A 23,934-nucleotide genomic window follows, 5' to 3' on the forward strand; every position below is an offset into this window, starting at 1 on the left:
TAAAGCACTGGTGAGGCCTGAGCTTTCCTCATTGCTGGCAAGAGAGCACGCACGCGACCTCGGTAGCCTGCCCTCCTCAGCAGTCCCCACCCCCTCTCCCCACGGCCCAGCCTGACTCTTGTTATAGGGGCGCAGCCTGGTTTGAAACGATTCTACTGATAACATCAATTTTGCGAAGAAGGCTATTACCCTTATAATAACCTTCCCACGGAAGGAGGCTCTCTGCGGTCCCAGGGCACCTGCCCACGTGGAAATGATTCCAGCACAGAGAACATCCTTCCGGTGGGAGCATCTTTCGAAATCACTGGCGTGTCCCGTAGACGAAGAGTCATTCTTGTGAGGGGACCTTTAAGATTCTGAAAGCGCTGTTGCAGCACCCAGCCCTACGGGCTTTAAAACAATTAACGACCTCTTAGAGATGAATGCGGAATTACCCAGCGTGAGATATAGCATCTCCCCGGAGCCCTAGTCTGCCTCGCGCGGGCAGGTACTGGAGTCTCATCATTGTACGGGGTAATAACTGAAGGAACAAGCTACTCTGCAAAGGGGGTGGGCTTCAGGTCTCACAGCCCCTGCCTCACCCGTGTTAACTGAGGTAGACCAGTCCTCGTAACTTTTCATACTACCTAACTGATGCGAGTCAAAATCGTTATAATGTCGCTTTTGTTGTGAGATGGTAGAAGACATAATTTAGAAAGTTTCACCCCAACGCTCTGGTGAGATCTGAGCGCTGTAAAAGGAATGCCCGTGACATTGCTGTTCAGTCATTTATCCGGCATGACAGCTTTTATTAAACTGCAGGTTTCGGACTACTTGATACTAAGCGCTTCATCTGCCAACGAGAGGTAAGAGGTAGTGTCAGCCGCCTGATGGGGAGGGGGCTCGATCACTGGAATGCCAGTCAGATAACCAAGAAAACAAGCAGTGTTGTTGGGGGGATGAGGGGAACAGCACACAACGCAAGCTTCCAAGTCTAGAAAATGGGCTGAGAGAAGCCCAAGTTAAATATCCCCACGATCGAGGATACCGCCATGGAGCGCGAAGGGGACAGACAAAAGAAAAAAGTAGTGCGCCAACGCTAAATTATATGGCCGACAGTGCAATACTCCATGTAACAGGGTCAGTCTGCAAGGTGTAATAAAACAGCTTCAAGGGACAAATGTAAAGCATTTACCAACCAAATCAAGGGATTTTTGAGAGGCAGAGCCAGGAACGAATGAAAGTGATGGGTATGAGATGGGCATGGTTAAAGCCCACAGAATAGATTACAACATGTAAAAATATGCTTGACCCAAAAAGGTCTTGAATGATTTTGCTTTAGTTGCTCTGTTCCAAGTTTATTGATATTGCTCGTTACTTAAAACCATTGCAAATGTAAAAAACAGTAAAAAGATATAATTTAAAAATAAATCCAGCGCTTGTTAGAACATTGCAGCAGTTTCTGTAAGAGGTTTTAGTAAAATCTAATAAGAACATCAGTCAAACAGATAAAGTGTGTATAAGTCCATAAAATGCATACTGGGAAGATTTACTGTGCAGATCAGTTTGGGAAAAACATATTGAGGAAGCCTCCTTACAGGTGTGAGCCCCCTTCATCAGAAAAATTGTTTCAGCCGCGATCTCCTGGCAGCATCAAGCGAGGGGCAACAGCACAGAAGATGGAGCCAGGAATTATTCCTGAAGTCAAACAGCCTGCAGGCCCTCCTCTTCCCCAGTGGGGACCAAGCTGGGTTGAAATATACCACGGGTAGGCCTAGCAGTTGCAAATACATAGGGGCATATTTAAGTGCCCCTTGTGTCGCATTAGCATATTTACTTTGACGCTAAGGTGGCCTTTTCTCAGTGCCACATTTACAAAGTGGTGCAGTGCATGTATTGCACCACATTATGCCTGCGCCAGGCATAATGTATGCAAGGGGGGGGGAGGGGGAGGGGGCCTTCCAGCGCTAGGAGGCCGGCAAAAATGGTGTAGTGAAATGTAACAGATTTCACTGCGCCATTTTCGTCATCATTTTTTTAATGCCTGCTCAGAACAACCATTAAAATGACACACCCATAGAAACCTATGGGTCTCCTTGTACTTTGCTACACTAGTGTCAGAATTTTTGACACTAGCGTAGCAAAGCGCCACAATAGCGTTAAAAATGTTGACGATATTCTTGTAATGGCCGCCATGGTGCACTGTATTATACATTCAGTGCAACCATGTTGTTGTTAGGTGCCGCTAGGGGTTGCAGAAGCAGTGCCGCATCAGCTCTATGCACCACTTTTCCATAATTATGGGCCATAATGTCTCTACACGTGTGGCACTTGATGGCCTCTGAGAGGTATGTCTGTATTCAGTGGGAATAAAGTATATGAAGTCCGCAGGGAAGCAGTGTCTTGCTGAAACGACACCGACCACACCTGTTTGTTGATTATCTTTTTCCATGTTGAGAAAGGAACAGTATCAAGAGCTAAGGCTGCTGCCTCTATTTGAAGAGATTGCATTGTCTTCTGCATTGGCTGCCTGCTGCCAAGGGTTCTTTGCCCTCACAAATGTATCTTTTAAACCAGCTTTCAGTGAATTTGCGGGTGCTTTCAGTATGCACATGTAGTATTTCAAGATATCCTACTCACCGGCTAGCCGTTGACTTGTCAGACCAAATTTCAAGTGGATTCTGGATTCACGCATGTATCTGGGTAATTGAAATACCTTCTTGTATCCTAAAATCTTCAGGTGCTCCATAGTGGTTGCGTAGTCCCCTGGGTGCGCCTGGTGCCCGTAGTGGAGCGCCGGGAGGAGACAGACCTTTATGACTTTGAGGATCAGTGCAGCACAGCCACTTTTTTATTGAGGCATGCAAGACTGTACGTTATGGCTGCTGTTTCTTTTTTAAAGAGCCTATGTGGGCCTTCGATTGGGATGCCTCATTAACCAGACCCCTAAATAGTTGTATTTATGTGACGTATTAATGACTTGGTCTCCATACAACAAATCAGAGATTTATTTTTCTTGTAGCATCCAGATATTATCACTTTAATCTTATCTTCATTAACCTTGAGAAAGTTCATTCCATTGTAGGATGGAGACTGCACAATGCTTGCAACAGAGCCGTTTTTGTATGATCCATAATGAAGATATTGTCTGCGTATTGGTGTATATGTAGAGTCATAAGGCGTAGTGGTGGGGCCGCCAGGCTACTGGTTGCTAGGGCTCTACCCAAATCTGTTGTGTATAGATTAAAAAGCAGCAGGGCAATGACGCAACCCTCTTTAAGACCACTCTGGGTGGCGAATTTGGGAGTGACAGTGTGTGGCCCAGTTTTGACACAAACATATATATCTGAATAGAGAAAAGCTATCGCCCGTAAGAGGGAAATGCCCCACATGTTTAATTTTCTCCATAATGTGGGGCGGTCAACTTTGTTGAAAGCGGCACTGTAAGCAATGAAACAGCAAAAGAGGGAAAGGTGTTTCATTTGGGTTGCTTGCTGGCTCAGCATGGTGAGAGACGTGATGTTGTCGATGGTTGATGCTGCTGCCCGGAAGCCTCTCTGAAAAAATGAGAGTGCGTCATTGTCCAAAACCCAGGCTTCTAGCTGCTTAAGTAATAACCATGCGTAAGCTTTTGCCTCTAAGTCTAACAGGGCTATAATTCGGTAATTAGATGGCTTTATGAATCGCCTTTCTTGAAGACTGGACACAGAGTGATTCTGAAATTTGGGCAGTAAATTAGGCTTGGTTGAAAAGAGGGGTTAGCCGCTTGGCCCCGTCTTCCGTTGCACACTTAAAGATTCTTGCAGGCAAGCCATTGGGCCTGGCGCCCCATCATTTTTTAATTCCCTTGATAACTTTGCAGTCCTGGGATGGGTTTGTGAAATCTGACTGGTTTTGGGTCATCTGGTCGGCTGATTCCCCTTTGTCCGTGTACTCTTGGGCCGTCAGGTGGCTTGGGTATTGTGCTGTTACATAAGTTACCCAAGCCCCTTCTGGAACTCCGTGTTCTTTAGTGGAATAGGGTGTTTTCTATTTTATTCATATAACTTCAGAAGCAAGCTAGGCCTCTTTCCTGGAGAATTTTGTGGACACTTAACCGTTCGTTGTCTTCCCTGGCTTTCTTCACTTCCCACACTACATTTTTGTGTTCCTTGCGTGTTTTGCTGAGATGCATTACAGTTTTTATTGTGCACTGGGACTTGAGAACTCGCTAGGCCTTTCTTAGCATGCTCCATCAGCTTATGGCGGTCTTGTTATCCGGCCGAATGCTCTGCTCCTTCTATGTTGTCTTTGAAGGGGTATGTGCGGGCCTCTGTTGCTTTTAGAGCATCCATGATCTCCGATAAGAGCTTATCCCACCTAGTATGCATTTCTCCCTGAGAACTTTTGGGATCCGTGGTCACCGTGAGTAGCCATTTAGTCATGAGTGTTGTATTTGCGGTCCTCCATTTCAGCCTCCTGATTAACTTTCTTGCTCCTGTGGGTGTTGAAGACCCTACTGTCCAGTGTTTAGCAGCAGCAGGTCCTCCCAGATTCACTGATAACGTCAGGGGGTTGTGATCACCTTCGCACCTATTGTGGATCTCAAAATTCCTAAGATGGTTGCTAGGGATTCAGACAAAAAAAATCAGTTGTTGAAATTCCCCTGAAAGTCTAGGGGAGCTGAGGTTCAGCTGCAGTGGCCTTGACTACTTGTTCTGCTGAAATTAGCTTGTAGGTGCTCAAGAAGTTGTTCATTTTTCCTGTTCCTTGTTTTGGGCAGCTGCTCCGGTGGTTCCCAGGTCCTTCATATTGAAATTACCTGTCAGCAGGACTTTGTATGAGGTGTATTTCAAAAGAATTGTTTCCAGGCAATTACGGAGATCTTCATGTGGTTTTGATGTTGTCTGCCTGTTGTAATAGCAATTTATCAAAAGCAAAGGAATCTTTCTATGGCAAATTGTTAGCCCTGAAACTGTTGCCTGAGAGTTTAATGTGTGGGGCACAGCTTAGATCCTGCCATTTTGTTTGATAAAGATTGAGAGGCCTCCCAACCGTCACCCAAATAAGCCTAGACTGTTTTGCCTGTTTAAAGAGCTCATAAAAGCCATGTAGGACTGTTGGGGTGAGTGCCCACGTTTCCTGTAGACAGATGATATCACATTCATGCAAGAAAGCCACCGTCAATTTACTTGTCAGACCTGTCTTCCGACCTGCCACATTCAATGATGTTATTATGAACTTGGACTCTGCTGAGGATTTCTGTGGTTGCGCTTGAACAGCTCGAAGGTGGCCAGGAGTGCGTCTCACGGATCCCCTTGTGAAACATATCTGGCTGGCTCCGATTGAAGTTGTCATGGCTACCTGTCGTGCAAGTCACAGTTCTTCGATTATGTGCGAAGGATATTTCTAGGAGTTTAAAAACTTTTGATGCACTTGGCAGCCAGTCGTGGGTAGCGCCCTGTGCCTCTCTTAGGATGGAACTGTGCGGCCTGGATAACTCTTGCAGGAGTAGCACATGAGGGTATTTTTGTGGATGTGGCTTTAACAGTTCAATCCCCCAGTCCTCAACCATATTTTATTCATTCAGAATGACATTTTTATTGTCAGCACTTCGTCATGTGGTTATTGTGGTATCTGAGGAGCCTTTTCCGTGGAATCTTTACAAACTTTACAGAAGTTATATCATCCGAGGTTACTGCATCCAGTGCCGGAATATACTGAAACAGGCATAGAATTCGACTGTTTAGTGTATCGTGGACTCCCCTTGCGGAAAAGTGTGGAATGAAAGGCAGTTTGAGCTGATCGGCAGTCTCAACATGTGTGATTTCTCTCTGCCTTTCTGGCCATTAACCATTGATCTTGGGCTATTGTATTTGATCAAATTGGCGCCTTGAGTAGCTTGAGCGGTCCGAAGGAGGTCTGCATGCTAGTCCGTCTTGCTTCCAATTACTAGGCCGTTGATTTTGGAGTTGATTGTGACAAGATATCTCCCCACTGTGCCACCGTTCTTTGGGCGATCGTTACTGTCACTCTTACTATCCACTGTCCCTCAAAGAGTGGTGTTCCAGATTAGAGTTTAGCCTTGTTGTGCATTTCCTGGTACTGATGCACCTGGGATGCTGTTGTAGGGCCGTACTGCGTCTTCACTGCTGCTTATGGAGGCGGGGACCTTTGATAGGAAATGTGCTGTACATATGGTCGTTGCAAAGAGAAGTTGTGTTAGTGCCCATCTCGGCCCTTTGAGCCTTTGGAGCAATTGTCTGTAAAGTAGCCGTGTGCCCTTGAATGTTTAGCTCAAATGGCTGTACCCCACTGGTCACATCTAAAGCTGCTGCCGAGTTGTCCAATGGAGCGTCTGTGTACTTGATAGCCAAATCTGTTTGTGGTCCCACCTGCGTCTTATCTGGGGGCACGTTGTGTGTGTTTACTGAGCTAGTGCCTCCCCGAGCTGCTTGTGGACAGTTGTTAGCTAGGCTCCTGTTGCACTGCCTCCGTATTGGTCCTTCTGGGGTAATGTTGACCATTGTGGCCTGTGTGGGGGAGGGTTCCTGGAGCAGCTGCTTTTTTTTTTTAGCTTTTTAGGGTCATTAGTGGTGACCACTGAGCTTGCGACCTAACATGTGCCCGTTATCCCTTGGTAGGTCAATTCCAGTGTGGTTTAAGGTCCATTGTCAGGTAGTAATGACCTTGTAGCCACTGGGGGCCCTGTGCTTGCTTTAGTGATTAGGCTAAATATTGAAAAGAGCCTTGGAGGTCCGGCTCCTCGGCCCGCTTGGGAGGTGATTGAGGCCCTTGGCATCATCAACCTCCATTTAATGAGAGGCTGTTTTTTTGTGTGTTTTATCAGTTTCTTTTTTGCCCTTCTTGAAAGTTTGATGTATTTGATATGCTTAGTGGGGCTGTTGGGTCAGGTGTTTGAGCATGCATGCTCTCTTCAGTCTGTCCTGGGAGGTGTGGAGCCCCATTTGTCCTGGTGATACATGAGAGCAGTGTTGTTAGTAACTGAGACACCTGTTCATACCCTTGTTCAGTCCCCATTTGGCCTGGAGATCCTAACACCAGGGGAAGGCTGATGTTGGTGCCATTTGTGTTTGCTATCAGAGCACTGTCCAAGGCCAGGGTGTTTGTTTTGTTTCTCGGGTTGTAGCCTGGGCACTTTCAATGAGTGTCTGTAGTATCTCAGGCAGAGTGCTTAGCTTATCAGTCAGTGGGGAACATGCATAGGACTGTTCGACATAGTCTACCTCAGTAGGTTTTCTAGGAAGCTTACTCTAAGACCCAGGTCCACTAAGGTTGAGGCAAAGGATTGAATTAGGTCAATCTGGAGCTCCATTTTTTGTGCTTGCCAAAACAGTGCCCTTGCTATTGTGTCTTGAATGATACTGATGGAGGCGAGAGAGACCAGTGAGGGGCTATGGGTCCCATTTTGAGGAGAGGCTTGTACTCCGCATTGTACTGGACTAATGCATCTGCAGTAACAGTCCCTACGGAGTGCAAGAGTTTGTGACATTGATGCTTCAATTTGGGTTTCTATCTGGGCTTCCAATGATGCAAGGAAGCAGTCTGATACATTTCCTAGTTCTTGATTGGATATGCTTTCACCCCTGGGCTTTTTATGGGCGATTGTGCACAGGATTGGGTATTACTGTCCTCTAGTAGTTCATGTACATGTTTGATTTCTGGTAGCAGTAATTGGAAGGAAGGGGCTGTCGTGTTTTGTGAACTAGTGCTGTCACCACCGATGGGCATGCCTGCTGTTCCTTTAGTGTGGGTACTTGTTCTGATCTCTGGTTGCCTGTGTCCTGCTGGTCTAGAGGATGTTTGCCCTTCTTCGGTACTGCTGTTCCCTAGCTGCGTGTTTTTTACAGCACTCTGTGGCGAGTTTGTAGTGCCGCCTTTCCTCCCAATTTGCAAGGTGCCCTTCAAGGCTCCTTCCGGGCTCCAGTAGGGATGAAGGGAGAGGCACAAGCATGCTAATCATGCAGCTCGCGATGGCGGGTCACTGGCGCTGGGGGCAGCTGGCTTCTACTTCTGCTCACCACCACTCAGTTCATGCACTAATGTGCTTTAGCAGACTTTAGTAGGCTTCACTTGGCTCTCTCTGGGCTATACCTGGCTGTTTATCTTAATTCCTCGCCTTTTGTTACATTAATTTATCATTAATCACCTTGTCACCTAGATTGCTCTTTGCCCCCTTTTTTGTTTGATTGTTTGCCACTGGTGATAAGGGTGGCGAGGGGCTGTGTTAGTTTGCAAAAAAGTCTTATGGGGCAAGCTTCACCTGGACCTGCTGGCGTGAGTATGAGCCTAAGCCTGAGACCCCTCCTGTTTGCCTGCCCGCTATCCGCCATGGGGAGTGAGAAGCAGGAAGCATGGGGAGCTGGAGCGCAGGCTGGAGAGCAGGCACCTTGGCAGGCACAAGCTGCACAGGCCTAATGCCAGCCACCTCCGCGAATTGCCTGGCGCCCGCTGCTACCTAGAACCTTCTGGGTTCCCCAGCAGCTGCTGCACACAAATGTGAAAGAAGTCCTTCCTCCAAACTCCCCCTGCATTTCACCCTCTTCATGGGGGGTTGGAACTGTTTTTCGTGGGCCTGCAGCTTGCGGTTTATGACTCTTGGACTCTTGGGAAGTAGTAATGAATGGCGGATTTGCAGAGGTGATTAAACGGCAGGGCCAGGTGGACAAACAGTTCCTGGGGAGGTGGTGGAGAGGGCAGCAACAGCAGCAAGCAGTTAATTCCTCCCTCTCGGCTGCCCCTTGAGTTGCCGCTCCAGAAACCCGGTCCAGAAGCCCACTCTCTTCTCCTCACCTCCTCTTCCGCTGTAGCTCCGCACTATTCACTTCCTGGCCACTCCCTTAAGCTTCCTGCTTCCTCTCGCTTCAGCAGATGCAAGTTGTTTTTCTGTTAGTATCTGTAAGATTATTTGATAGCCTTTTAGATATATTTTTGGGGGTTTGAATCATATTGTAAAACGCCATCTGTATTAAAAAATATTAGAAGAACAGCTAGTATAAATTCATAAAATTGGATGGATTAGAGAAATTGGAAAGGCTTTAGGTACAAAAATAAGAGAAAATTACAATATCACAAACTATTTTTAATGTGTGGATGTTACTCAACTTGTAGAAGGTATGTAAACTCCATAGACATTATTTTAAACTAGATTCATCATTGTTCTATCTAAATACAATGCTTCAGAATGTGCAGTGACATTATTGCATGTACAGATGAAAGTGAAACATTGATTTTCACTTTTCTATTGCTTCCATATCTGTAAGTGATGTAGTTTTCAGCCAAGTTCGCCCCTTTCTCAATTGAATACAAAAAGCTAATAATGCAAAGCAGGTTGAAGGGGAACACTTGAACTTGTTTCATCAGTGTCCAAACAGTGTTCCAATGCAAGAACATTCTGTCACACAGTTCCTATTTTCTTCTTTTGCCATTGGCACATGAAATCCTACCCAGGTACCCCAACATCAGCTAACAATGTGTAGTCAAACCTTGCGTTTTTTTCTCTTTTTGTGCATCATACTGGAGTTTTTTGGCTCACACACGTACACACTCCCCACTCGCTTTCTCTCTTTGTCTATCTCTGTTTCACTGCCTCTCACTCTCTCTTTTGCTCTTCATTTCAGATATGATTATGTACCCTAGTGTTGTGGTAATTGTTGTCCACTATAAGGAAACTAGTGGTAGTATAATTGTACCCATGATTTATGATAGAACGTGAGGTGACCAACAGTAGGGAATTTATTAAATATCTGGTAGATTATAGTGAGATTGTGGTATTACAAAAGAAGAGAATAAAGTACAAAGAAAACCCCAACAATGAAATTATTGAAGAGCAAAGTTGTAACAGCAAATAAATGTACATTTTATGTTATTTCAATGAAAAACAAACACTGACAAAATAGGCCCTATCGATGTTAAAAATGTAGCGTGGCAGTAAAGGGCAAATGTTATTGCTAGAGTTGGGATTAGTGTTGGAATTATATTTAGGTTCAGGTATGAGGGGTTGTGTTAATTGTGGAGTAAAGAGTTACAGTTTAGTGAAATTAAGACTTTAGGTCAGTATCATGGAAAACCATTTAGTTGTAGAGGAATATGTAGGAACTCGTTCATTGCTGTAGATATCCTATTCTCAGTAACTTTACTCAAAGTAAGGAGTTTATTGTGGAGGTTTCTTTGCTGCGCATTGCTTTGTAATAGTATTAGTTGTAATCTCATACACCAGAAGATGAGTCAGGAGAGGGGTCCCTTTTTGTAGGAGAGTGGGTTAAAGTTAGACTTGTCAGTGGTACAATGTAAATGTTGTTCTGGTTACATTGCAGAGGTAAGAAGTTTGCTCTTTTCCGCAACACTCCTTTTGGATAGTGATTACCAGATAATGGAAGAGTGTGCAATATTGTATACCCAAGACTTTAGCTTGCTTTAGAGGTTTTTTTAAACATTTATCACTGTTCATCTCTATGGAGTTTGCTGGGCTGGAACTATAGTTCACCCACATCAAAAGGTAATTAATTCCCTTTCTTTTATGGTGTTTGCAAGAGTCAAAAAATCAAAGTAATTAAAAGTGATGACAGTAACAGACAGAACTTTAGATAAGGTTTTGAAATGGGGGTTTACTTCCTACTTTTGGGGACTATTTTTAAAATCATTTCACAGGAAATAAAAAAGTGATAATAATGCAACTTCTTACAGCAGGTCACTGCTTGTGTCACTGATTTTGACATATTACCTTAGTAATGAGTGGAAGGTTGGGTGAGTTCTCATAATCTATTACTTGCTAGTTGTTCTAACGCTGCTTCTCCTCTTTTGCTGGTGGTAGCTGCTATACTCTTTGACTCATTCACTCATTTCCAGGTCAAAACCTTCTTAATACAAAACTTTGCTTAAAGAAATATTTGAATGTTCTAAAACTTCAAGTGTATGAGTACTCTTCTTGTTGGAATGAGTGTACCAGCATGGTGAATGTTGAGTATCAAATAATTTGGAATATACCCAACAATTCCCACTATCCTGCTTCAGCTATCTTTCCCCGGGCCAGAAGTGCTTACGCACCATGCTCATTACAAAAGTGTCATTAAGATAGCTTGCAGGCATGTGATTACTTTAGGACTATTAGATATCATAGATAACAGGGTTAATACTCCAACGTTTGAATATTAAAGTTGTAGATAGTAGATAGCATATTGAGAAAAACAGGTAAAAAAGTATCCTTTCATTTGTGTTATGTTTGCATATATGAACTAATTAAATGAAAGATTAGGTTTAAAATATATTGTGTATATGCCATAAACCTCATGATTAACTGGCTATTGATACTTTAAATAAGCCAACTGTTCAGTTGGAATTTTGTAGATGTATTTTGTGGCTCAGGATACATAATAACGTATTTGACTAGATTACTCAAGTTTAAAGATTGGATGCAAGTGCTTCTAGAGCCAAAAGTACCCCAGTTTTCACTGGCCCTCTTTGGATAACAGCAACCCTACATCATGGAAGGATTTTCTTTTTACAATAGTAAGATGGAGGCTGGTATATTAGTAGTGTGGGGTTATGCATTGTCTGATGATGACAAGCTTTACAGAGTGTCTTAGCTTTCACACATCCTATTACATAGAGTTATGTTATGTTATGGGTCTTATGTGCCTGTGTAGAAATGTAAACAGTGCTCATGAAAACGTTTGAGAGGACTCATGTAAATTTAAATAAATTAAACTGATACTTGGGAGACACCTCTTTTTGTTCAGAATGCAGGACACTCAAAATGCAGATAATACTGTAATAAAATGAACCAAAGACATGCCAAATTTTCAACATCATAAAGAGGAAACATTGGATTTCCTTTTTATTTTTCAAAGTGGCTGCTGTCTTGTGTGAAACCTTTAGCCAGATCTAGCTTTTAGCCAACTGGACCTAGCCTTATGGGATTTGTTGGTTTCTTTGAGCCTTGTAATTATAAGTCAGGAGTGGTTAAAGGTTTTCTTAATTTTTCTATAAGCATAGATATATTATTTAATTAAATGAAATAACTGATTTTGCAACAGTATAATTTATTATGTATGTGTCTGTAGACGTTGTAAGTAACTGAATATTACAAACACTGATGAAATGTAATAGTGTTATTATCAGTAAAAGCTGTTCTCAGATTTTGGGATCTGCTCTTATTTTCAGATTGGAGCCTCGCTTTTTGCCAGTAACATCGGCAGTGGACACTTTGTGGGACTTGCGGGCACCGGAGCAGCTTCAGGGATTGTGATTGGTGGCTTTGAATGGAATGTAAGTGACAATATTCTCTTAACCAATGGGGTAAGGGTACCTCATGGAGTCTTGCTCGTGGCCAGAAGTGCTGCTATACTGCCTCTTTTACACCGACAGACCATGTTCACTCTTTAACTCAGTGTGTCTCATGAGTATTCATATTTTTGTTTAATTATTGATTGCGCCAGCAAACCGTTGAAGACAACACGCTTGTCAGTTACTCATGAGAGGGGACAGATTTTCAGCTTAATTTCTTGTTGCCATACATTGTTTTTCCCTGACAAACCAGTAATAGAAAAGGAGTTACACCGGTGCTCAGAAACAGTAGTAGCCAGTGACCCCTAACTATTATTGTAACCTACGTTTTATATATCTATTGAGAATTTCCAGAGACCAAAAATGATGCCACAAGCATAACACAATGTTAGTTTTATTTAATTTAATTACTTTAATTGGTATTTGATGCAACATTAATCTAGCTCCAAAGACCAGGTTAGCATGCCGTAGAGAACACTTTTACTGTGGCAAGAAAGTTTGAGTAGCTGCGTATAAAACAGTGTGGTGTATGAGTACTACTGGAATCGGGGAATCATATTTATAAGGTGGGAATGGGTAATTGGGGACAGACTTGAGAGCACAAAGATTTTGGCCTTTTTGCATTAGATATTTTTGCAGCATTGTGCAGATCTTTACTATTTCAGGCTGAGCAAGATCTAGTGATTTGACCAGAAATACAAACATAGGCTCTAACTCATAAAGGGTATATTTACACATGCAGATTTATCCATATATACGTTCACTCTTGCACTTACATGTAAGTCTACAGTATTTCACTATGTAGGGGTTGGAGATATCTAAGACAGATGTTTTAATGTAAATTTACTACTTATAACTTTTCACACTTAGGCAGTTCTCTCTGCCACCAGGATGGAGATGTCCCTATGCAAAAGTATATGGTAAATAACAAAGATTAATAATTAAAAATAAGTATTATTAACCTACAGCTAGTAAAAGTAAATTGTATAGCACAGTAACTCATCAAATACATGTTTATAAAATAATTAAATATTTAAAATAGATGAATTTAATTCATAATTATTATTTTTTATCAAAATTAAAAAGAAAAACCTCACTAGCATTTTAATATCTAATAAAAAGTTATTAAAATACTTAATTATTCATTTTGAAAATAAACAAATGTTACATGTTTGTTAATCTAATTGTTTAACTATTAAACAATTATACACATTTAATTTAGAAGTAAAAAAAATGTTAATTTAATATTGGAGTGTATTTGAGTGCCGCTGGTTGGCCACGTGAGGGGCCTTTAGCTATAGTAACTTTAGAAGTCTAGTTTGTGAATAGAAGTTGACTTACTCTTTTGTTTATGGGTGTTGGTATTTGCATACCCCTCCCTAAGCACCTACTTACCCCTCCCTAAACCACACCCATTTAAGAGTGATTTTTTTCCAGAGACTCCCCTAGCCCCTCCCACGCCTATGTGCATTGAGTTTTACTACCAAAACATACACCTGAGTGCATTGAGGTTTTCAAACGTGTGACAGTGACCTTTACACAGAAAGGCTAGCAGTGATGGAGGCAGATGTCTTTGTACGTAAGTTAGTGAACAGCATTTTGTAGCATGTAATACTACTGTAATATCACTTTTCATACTACATAATGCAGTTTGTGAATAGGGTCCTTTATGTGTGAAATCTGGACTGTAGTTGTGGGAGAATTCTTTTTTGTAGTCTGTGGCATGTAAAAGTGAATCACAAAATTAATCCGCCGATACATTTTTATCTGTCAGGATAGTGAATTGCTGGTGGTAATTTTCCAACTACCATGCCTGCAGTGGAGTGTACTGCCCAATCATGAGCTGTATGCTGTTTGAGAGGTTTGTGAGTCAGTTGTCCTGATTGGCTCCCAGCAGCTAATAAAAATGGTTCACATACAGGTGCTGTTTTGATTGGTTTTCTGATCCATGAGGGCACAAAGACCCAGCCAGCAGGTGGTTTTCAGTGTTTTGCAAAAGGCTTCCCGTTTTGTAGCTTGCCTGCGAAGCAGACTTTTTGTAAATTTGGGTAGTGCAATGTTGGACTGCGGTCAGAGAAAAAAGTAAGATTCCCCATGATTTGCTCTTCTCTGAATCACATTGAATCATGGCTAACATACTACATTAATAGACAGAAGAGGTCTCACATACTAGGAAAACACCAGCACTAAGAGAGAGGTTATACTGACAGAGAAGATATTACATAGGCACTGAAACAGAGAAGACTTACTTTTAACACACTTGGAAAACACCAACACTGGGAGAAGGGTGATAATGACAGAGAAGACCCTACACAGACAATGAGACATAGCAAATTGTGTCACATACAAGAAAAACGCCAGCACCGGGTAAGGGATTAGACTGACAGACAAGACACAACACAGACACTGACTGAGACAAGGAGGACTTGACTAACAAACTGGAGACTCTTCAACACTTGGAGGGAGATTATACTGTCAAAGAAGGCACTACACCAACACTGAGACACAGAAGACTTGTCTCACAAACTGGAGACACTTAACACTGGGAGAGGTATTTTTCAGTCAGAGAAGACCTATGTAGACACTGAGACAGAGGATCTTGTCTCACACTCTAGGTAAACACCAGCACTGGGAGGGGGTTTATATTGCCAGAGAAGACAATACACAGGCACAGACACAGAGAAGACTTATCTTTAACACACTAGAAAAACACCAGCACTGAGAGAAGGATTAACAGAGAAGATGCTACACTGACACTGAGACAGAGAAGACTTGTCTCACATACTTGGAAAACACCAGCACTGGCAGAGAGATTATGAAGCCAGAGAAGATACTACACGGACACAGAGAAGTCTTATCTTTAACGCACTAGAAAAAGACCAGCACTGAGAGCGGGATTCTAGTGCAGAGGAGATGCTACACTGACACTGAGAAGATTTGTCTCATACTAGAAAAACACAAACACTCAGAGAGGGATTATACTGAAAAAGAAAATGCTACATTGACACTAAGAAAAGACTTATCTCATATACTAGAATCACACCAACACCTGGGCAGACGCTGCTGACGCATCTCACATGTCTCACGCACTACACTAATGCTGGGACAGAGAAGACACAAGAGTACACTGCCTGAGAATAAAAGTCTTACACACTACCAAGATGCTGAGACAGAAAAGGCTTATCACACACAGCAGAAACTCTAGGACACTGAGATAGACACAGTTGTTAGATGGCACCAGTACAAGGACAGAGGTGACACAGATGTATACTGCACACTTAGCAGAGACCTCAACAAATGGGGTGTACTTCTTGATATGGTAAAGTATAGCGAAGAAAATAGAAAATATATATATTTTTTTATGTTACTGTTGAATAATTATATATATTTATTTTTAAATGTAGAATATTATAAAAAGTTACAGCTTTATTATCTCAATTTTAAATAAAAAAACGACGTTATTTTTAATATATTAAATTAAACGATATTTTTTTCTGAAGTTAAATTGGAAAAAAATCCCACCTAAAGTAAAACAAGTACATTTCATTGTGTATTTGAAATTATTAAAATTGGTGCGTATCGTTAATTAAAAGTAGATTTGTTTTAAAATATGTTAATGGTACATTAATTAATTTTTAAATGTATAAGGGTTGATAAAATATTTCAAATAAATTATTAATTGTATTTTATTTAGAGACATTTTTTAACCTTAAACAAAATTTATTTCGTTTTAATAATTTCAATAATTTATTTTAACATGAGTGTCTATGGGGTTTTATTTTGTCCCACCTCCATTATTTTCTGTTGGAGGGTCTTCCACTACCAATGGTTGGCCATGTGTGTTGCTGGACTTACTCCATCTTGGAGCTGAAGTACATTTACAGTTGTGTTGTATTACTTTTGGCTGTAGTAACTGTAGAACGATAGTTCATGAACAGTAATTGGCTTATTCTTTTGTGGGTGAGTGCTTGTCCGTCTCTATACATCACCATAATAGTCACTAAACACGTCCTTATTCCTCCCTTAGGCCCGCCCCTTTAATAGTAATTATTACCCATTTTTAAGCCACTCCATTCTGTCTTGTCCACATTTGCTACTAAAACATATACTTGTGTGTGCAGGGATCCCTGCAGTCAGGTCTGAGTTCTTCGAATAACATTTTGTAGTATGTTAGTAATTATACTTTAGTACTAGTAATGCACTACAAAATGCACTTAGTGAATTAGCATTCTAGTTTAAAAGGAATATGAATGAGACTTGTGATCAATGAATGAGACTTCAAATGTCATGTTATGTAAATGCTGCACTATAGCAAAAGTTATAAACTAGTTTTCCTCCATATTTTCTGCTTCTGTACAATAGGATCCAGCAAACTGATGTTGGTCTTCTTATATTATATCTAGATTTTGCTCCTGAGAGAAAGGGGGGAAAGGGCGTGGGAGCCCATTGCAAACATATATAACTCATATTTCCCTTGAAGTCATTAACTGTTTGGGCTACGGTTTCTGACAAAGAAAATATGGTCAGTCAATAAATATAAAAAATTGGAGTTAATATATTCTGAACTCATTCTGGTGCCTGCTTAATATGAATAGGCAAAGGGATGTTTCTCCAAATGCAGCCCCCTGTTCACATTTGAAAAGTGTAGAAAATATATTTGCATTATTTTGACGGATAAACTTTAAATATAGAGCAAAAACAGTTAAATCCATTTCTTCCATCAAAGTTGTTTGTGAGAAGAGTCCTTAAAAGACTTCAGTAGTCCAGAAGTCAAACAGGATTCAGCAACACTAGTATGGTGCTCTCCAGAATAATGTGTGAAAATGTGGAACCAGGATATTTAGGCAAGGCCAAAGGATTAGACAAAATTGCGTTGATATGGAATTGTTTCCTTTGAAGGGTGGCTTTGCACACCTCACATCCCTGAAGGAAATCTAAAAGGGAACTGGGCCTCTGTTTGTATGCATGTCCAAAATATCTGGCACTATCAGATTTTAGTAAACAACAAGCAGCCATCTTCGAGCTGCAAACCTTTGCCATCTGGGTCATTGTTGACTCACTAGACTTCATGGCTGAGGCACCATAAAGGAGATGTCTTTACGGGGTTTTCCTAGGCCAAGATGGTGGGCATGAGACAGGGTGGCTCTCAGCTCACCAGTCTTAACATCTACCAAAGTCCTTCAACTTACTTGCATGTGCACAGCATCCACATATTAGTGGGGTGCTGCCCACTACACAGGCTGCTAGGGCCAACGGAGGCATGCTGAGGCCCACTTTCGAAACACATGTTGCCTTCAAAAATTACCTCATAGCTCTTCTTGTTGAAAGACACCTTGCCTAACCTGCACCTACTCCTGCACGCTTCCTGCCAAGTGCAGACCAATCTCAACCGGCACAAACGACTGATGTCCAACTCGTGGTACTGTACCACCTGCTTGTCACTGCTGTGTTTCACAATGAATACGTGTGAAGCACTCTTCCTAACGGGGAGGCTAGCGTGGTGTTTTCTCCACCTTTAATCTTACACATATGTTTTCTATTTGTTATTGATGCCTTCTGCTCTATTGTAAAGCGTTATGATGCCTACAGGCCATGTTCATGCTATATAAAATTACAAATATAAATAAATAAAATAAAACTTTCCACCTGGCCCATACAGCATAGGACTGGTGCCTGGCCCAGTGGGAGTGATGGTTGCAAGCTGTGGTTACCACAGACCCTGCTATGCCCCCTGAGCTGCAGCGGCTGCTGGCCTGTTTCCTCTCCCTGGGATTGCGGCTGTCCTGAGAGGGGGTTGAGCATGTGGCCTAGTCCGGGCCCTCTACTAGCTCCTCCCCATCTTTTTTTTTTTTAGGTCAGTCCGGCAGCTGGGTCCAGGATTAGTTGCTGCCTGATCTGCCTTTGGCATGGCAGACACTGACACTGGATTAGGCCTTGCTCCGACCTCCCTGGAGTGCACAAACTGCCCTGGGCCTGGCGGGATATCAACAACTGGGGTAACACCAGCCTCAGCAACCAAACACACTGATGCCCTCTGCCCTCATTCAGTGTAACTGTTACGGCAGCGGGGTGAGAACTGGCCCCACAGAGGGAAGCATAACTGTGTCTGCTGTTTACCTTAAGAGAGGCATTGACTGTGGTCTGATCTGAGACAGGCGGTGTGTGGGCATGTCAGCAATACGAGTTGAAGAATGGTAGTGATTGCCCTGGACAGGCCCCCCTTTTCCCGTCTGGAGGCTGTTTGGGGGGTGGAGGCTAAACCCTGCTCAGCTGGCAAGCGTGCTGATACCCTGGGTCCTTTGCCCTGACTGGGTGTTGACTTAATTGTGGATGTAGAGCACAAGGGGCATAATGCGTATTGGTTGCCAATTCATTGAATGTACTTCCACCATTTTAAGCTAACACAGGGCCCCAGGTACCAAATGATCAGTCCTGGCCTTACTGTGCACCCCCCCAACGGACAAAACCCCCATCAATATCTTTAAATACTTACCTCCAGTGCACTACTCAGCTACTAGGCTGGGGTGCTACTCCTGAGCGTCCTATAAGATGCGTCTTCCTGGAGCATGTACCCTGCAGTCCCTGAGGTGGGGTGCCATGATTACCCTGGTTCACAAGCCAACACACCCATGTTTCTCCAACAGGAGCTACGGACAACCACTGGGTACTTTGACTTAGTTCAACTGTGAGGGAATTGCCACTGCAAAAAAAAGTGGTGGTGCAACTTTGCTTAGCCTCCAAGTCGCTGCTTGCACGATACGCACTCATGCTACTCTTCTTGGACAACCTTCAAACCAAGGTCACGAACCCTCTTGATTTCCACAAACTCCAACCACCTTTCATAATTTAGATATATTTGTTAGGCATTTTCCTGTCTGGCACTTGGGATATTACTCTCGCCTTCATAGCCAGTGGTAGGTTCTTCACATCCACTGAATTAGAAATGGAGCAACTGCTCAGGGCCATCACAATGGTAGGATTGAGGCGGGCAATAGACCAACACCCCTGTGCATTCAATGTCCCCACTCTCCTTCAGCAACATGTATTTATAGATTTGTAAATGAAAGGAAATAGACTGATAACGTGTCAGTAGTAGGCGGGGGGAGCTGCTTCGCATAGGTCCAAAATATTCCAGATTCGTGTGAGAAAGCCTGGACCCCGGCATCCGCACTCCCCCGCAGCACCACCCACCAGTGAGAGAGAGGGTATGTCTAAGAGCGGCTAGGGTGGAGTGAGAAGCACCCCAAAAAAAAGGGGGGGGGGGTAAGAATGTATAGTTTAGGGGGGAACAATGAAAAAAGAAAGAAAGCGGGCGAGAGAAGGAGGTGACAAGAAAGGGACGGGGTGTGGGTAAGAAGAAGAGTGCATATCATGGCTGTGGGGAGGGAGGAACCTGGCCCCGGGGGGGTCCCGTAGAAAGGGCGTACGTCTCGAGGAACACCTCAGCACGGTCCTGAAGGTTATGAATAACACGCTCGTGTGACGCAGCCAGAAGCATAGCCAATAACCATTCGTCGTGGGTGGGGGGCATTGGGGGAACCCTGTGGCAAATAAGCATATGTTTGCTGTGGCGAGGGCCGTGTGTAACAGGCGGCGCTGGGGGCGGGAAAAGTCTGTGAGTTCGCCTGGATCATGCAGGAAAATCAGGGTGCAGGGGATGGGGCCTGATTGGCAGAGTCTCCTTGAATGTGGACCACACTTCATCCCAAAAGGGCCGGACTAATGGGCAGTCGCAGCACTATATTTATTTTAATATTTAGAAACGTGCTTATCGCTCTGGCAAAAACGGAAGAAGCTTCAAGGGGGCCTCGAATTATGGGCTCACAAAATCTTCTGGCAGGTCAGCTGCTGCTCACGTAATCCGTCACTGTAGACAAGCCCCCAGAGAGCCGACATCATCTAGTACTCAGCCACATGAAGTATTATTCAAAGGAAGTGTTGAATACATACATTTCACTCCTGGAGCTCTAATTGGTTGCTACAGGATGTATACAACTGGGAAAGGATCACAGTAGCCTTTCGTTTCACCCGGACTGTGTAAGACTGAACAACGTTTTATTTTTTTCATCTTGAATTTTTCAGGTTATCAACCTGTTCAGTAGCTGTCTGATAGAGTTGAACCTACAGTTCAGGGTTGTTTTCGTTCATGAGGCAGTGGTTTTTAAGGATTACATTTACAGGCTGTTCGGTTAATAAACGCCCGTAGCCTGCTCAGTTTTCCGCCTGCATTAAAATGTCTACTTTTTGAATCTTTAGTACTCTGATCAGTTCGTATCAAGCTTTAAGTGGGCAGCATCCTGTGCACAGTTACGGCCGGGTGGCATTGATAAACTCAGTGAGTTATGGAATAATGTCATAAAATACTCGGGGACAGATTTATGAGCTCCTAACGCCACCTTAGGGTCATTTTTTTTACGTCAGGGCGGCGATAAAGTGGCATTTTCCCCACGTCATGTTTACAAAGTGCACAATGCATGCATTGTGCCACTTTGTAGACTCTTGTGCCACATTATGCCTGTGCCAGGCATAATGTATGCAAGGGGGCCTTCCCGTGTTAGGGGGGCCCAAAAAATGGTGCTCGGAAATCTAAGAGATTTCCTTACGTCATTTTTTGGGGAACTTTTAACGCCAGAGCAGGCGTTAAAAGGGGGCTTCCATTATTTATAATGCGCCCCTATGTACTCTGCAAGAGTAGCGTCAACATTTTGTCACTACTCTTGCAGAGTACATCAGTAACGTCACAAAAGTTATGCTATTGCCCCCTACCCTTTGCCATAGTGTCTTTTAAATACGGCGCACTCATGGTGGCAGTACGGAGCGCTAAGGGGCTCAAGGAAAGTGGCACTGCCCTAGGTGCAGCGCCACTTTTCATAAATCTGCCCCTCAGAGTCTTAAGGCCACTGTTGGTTCCTGCAGCATCATCTGAGCTCAGACAGTTTAGAGGCCAATAGTCCAGAAGTGTTCTTTCAGTGGGAAATGGTTGCTGCTGCATATTAGGGAGAATCAAAAATAATCTTCCTTCAGATAACGGGAGTCAGAAACTTGACAGTAGTATGGATCCACGTTTTTCCTTAATATTCTAATACAGGATCATCTGTGGGTCATTTATTTTTGTGACCTGGATGTAAAAAGTGCACAGGGGTATTTGCACCTGTTTTAACACTAGAAGTTGTGCTTACTTTTATATTGCACAGTTTTAGATGGTTGTAGTTGCTGCTGAAAAAAGTAAACAATGTGTAAATTCCGATCTAAAATATACCCGTTACTAAAATGAAAACAGTTGAAGAAAGTTTCAGCAGTGCCTCCAATGTAGCAGATGTTTTCTCCTCATTCCTAAATCAGTTCATTACCTGCTTTATCTCCTACCCTCCTCTCTTATATGCAGTTCCTCTTTTCTGATTTAACCTTTCCCTCCACACTTAATATGTCTGTGGCTCTCTGCAAAACATTTTCAGATTGGTTTGAAACGTCTAGTTTGTCAGATAGGATAACTTTCAGACCCGTTTTTGTGACATGATTTGATACTCCTTTCTAGAGTTTTTCAGCTATTTTTCTTATGCCAGTCCATAGTTAATTTATAATTTTTCAACCCTTGCAGTCGAAATAAAGTTGCTTGCTTTGCCTATGAATCTTTTGTGTGGAATACCATGCTATCAAATGCCTTGTTATCATTGCACCAGAACCTGTGCATCCCTCTTCGCTTGACTACTGGCCAAGTCACACAGTCAAGGAAGTAGGCCACGCTGCCTCCATCACACCCTTCACTTCAGGGAATGGCTACCTGTCACTCATGGGGGACTTCCACAAATTAACTTCCAGGTCTCTTGCTGCTGCTTTGTCTTTCCACCTCCCAGGGCTGGAAGGGTTGGTAAACTGGAAATCAAGTATAAGCTACTTGAAATACTTTCTATACTCTTAATGCCACCCCCTAGCCCCGGGTACAGTGACTCTGACTTTCATCCCAACAGCCCAAGCTTATTTAGGATTCAATCCTACTAGAGTAGGAAATTGTTAAGAACCTGGTGAGAGATATCAAGGAAGAGTATAAAGAGACCGTGACCAGGACTACCCAGGAGGGACTTGATGGCTTCCTTAGTTCAAAACGTTGACACAGTTTCCCATACTAACCTCTGGGTGGCAGTGTTCTTGCAGCAAGTTAATGTAGGCCAGTGGTTGTAAATTATATAATACCGCACCACCCCCAGTGAAAAAAATAAAAATCATCGTGCCTCCCTCAGAATTTTTCACAATTATTCTATTAAGATGGCAATGTTTAAAGATGTCTAGACCTATTTAAACATTGCAGTTAACTTGTGTTACCTTTTTTTAAAAATGCAAGAAATTGTTTTCTGCTTAAAACAAAACACATTTATCTATATAATACAGCTCTTGGCCAGAGCCTGGCGGTTCCCCCTATCCTCCCTGGATCACTTAAGGCCCCCCTGTTTGAAGACCCTGATCTAGGGCCCTTGGGTTTAAGAGGGTAGAATTTACTGCAAGAAGGAAGTAATTCATGCTGTTTCTAACTTGACAGTCTTGAGCAAAGGTGCCTAAAGTGCTTCTTTCCTTTTTCTCTCCCGCATTTTGTCCTAAAAGTGGTTTAAGCTACATTGTTTTTTTTAGAGAAGATTGTTCATTCATCTCAGGCTACCTATAAATGATACGAGTGATCTCTCATGGTATGTGGGAATGTTGTTTGTGATTTTGTATAGCTTCCAATGTTATTTTGTGTAGCTTGCAATGCCACCTCATCACCCACATCTTCAAGAGTTTATTAGGGCACATAGGTAGAACCCTCACAGCTCTGACCCAGAAAGAACATCCAACCACTTGCTATTGGAGATATAGTCAGAAACGTTTACATGTTGATGTTCTGTGAAATTACAGAGCTCAGTTGGCTGCACAGTTTTTTTGTTAGGTACTCCTTGCTGGCTCTCCAGAATTCCAGGGGTTATAGAATACCAAGACTGGCCAGCCTGGATTTCTTCCAATTTCTCTTTCTCCCTTCACCTTGCACATCCACTCTCTTTCTCTCCTTCTGGCAGTGTTTTTTAATTCCCTGCTTTCTCCCTTTGCCACTGTTTCCCCATCGGTCTCGTCCTCGTTCCATCTCCCTTTCCAGCCTTTCTCTCTTGCTCTGGGTCATAGGCTGATGAAGAAAATCCCGGTCATCACTGTGTCCACTGCATGCAACCACCTGCACAAAACTAAGGACTGACGGAAGTATTGTGAAACAGTGGGAGAATACAGTAAACCAGTGGATGATATGGAAGGGGTGTTGCTGCAAGAAGGTGTGATTTATCATAGATTCATAGTATAGGCCATGGAATGTGGAAGGATTACAGGGCCGATGGCCTCAGGTGGGAGAGCAGCAGGGAGGGAGGGTGCATAGGCCGTGGGGTGTGGGAGCTGAGTAAGAGGTTGCAACAGTAGATCTGCAAGGTCACTCTTCCTAACCGGGAGATCACACTGCTATCGGGTGTTGATGGAAGGGTCTGAGCATGAGCTGATTCCTGGAGTGGAGAAGAGGCAGTGCCTGGCAGATCTAAGCTGATCCGACCTCTCCAGGACATAGCATTAGAGGGTCTGACGTCTGCCTTTCCCACCCCGCAGCCCTTGAATCCCAGTCCGACGCTGCTGCTGTGTGGCCTGTGGCGCCCTCTGGCCTTG

General features: G+C 43.2%; 1 protein-coding gene across 2 annotated transcripts in view; it reads left to right on the forward strand.

Moving 5' to 3' along the window:
* Positions 1–23,934, forward strand: part of LOC138266369 (sodium/glucose cotransporter 1-like) — a 223,536-nt gene that overhangs the window by 44,861 nt on the left and 154,741 nt on the right. For both annotated transcript variants that reach the window (XM_069215104.1, XM_069215105.1), the window contains exon 3: positions 12,142–12,246. In XM_069215104.1, coding sequence (XP_069071205.1) covers positions 12,142–12,246 — 105 coding nt within the window. The remainder of the gene's footprint in view (positions 1–12,141; positions 12,247–23,934) is intronic.

The sequence above is a fragment of the Pleurodeles waltl genome, chromosome 11, assembly GCF_031143425.1.
Source record: "Pleurodeles waltl isolate 20211129_DDA chromosome 11, aPleWal1.hap1.20221129, whole genome shotgun sequence".
NCBI lineage: Eukaryota > Metazoa > Chordata > Amphibia > Caudata > Salamandridae > Pleurodeles > Pleurodeles waltl.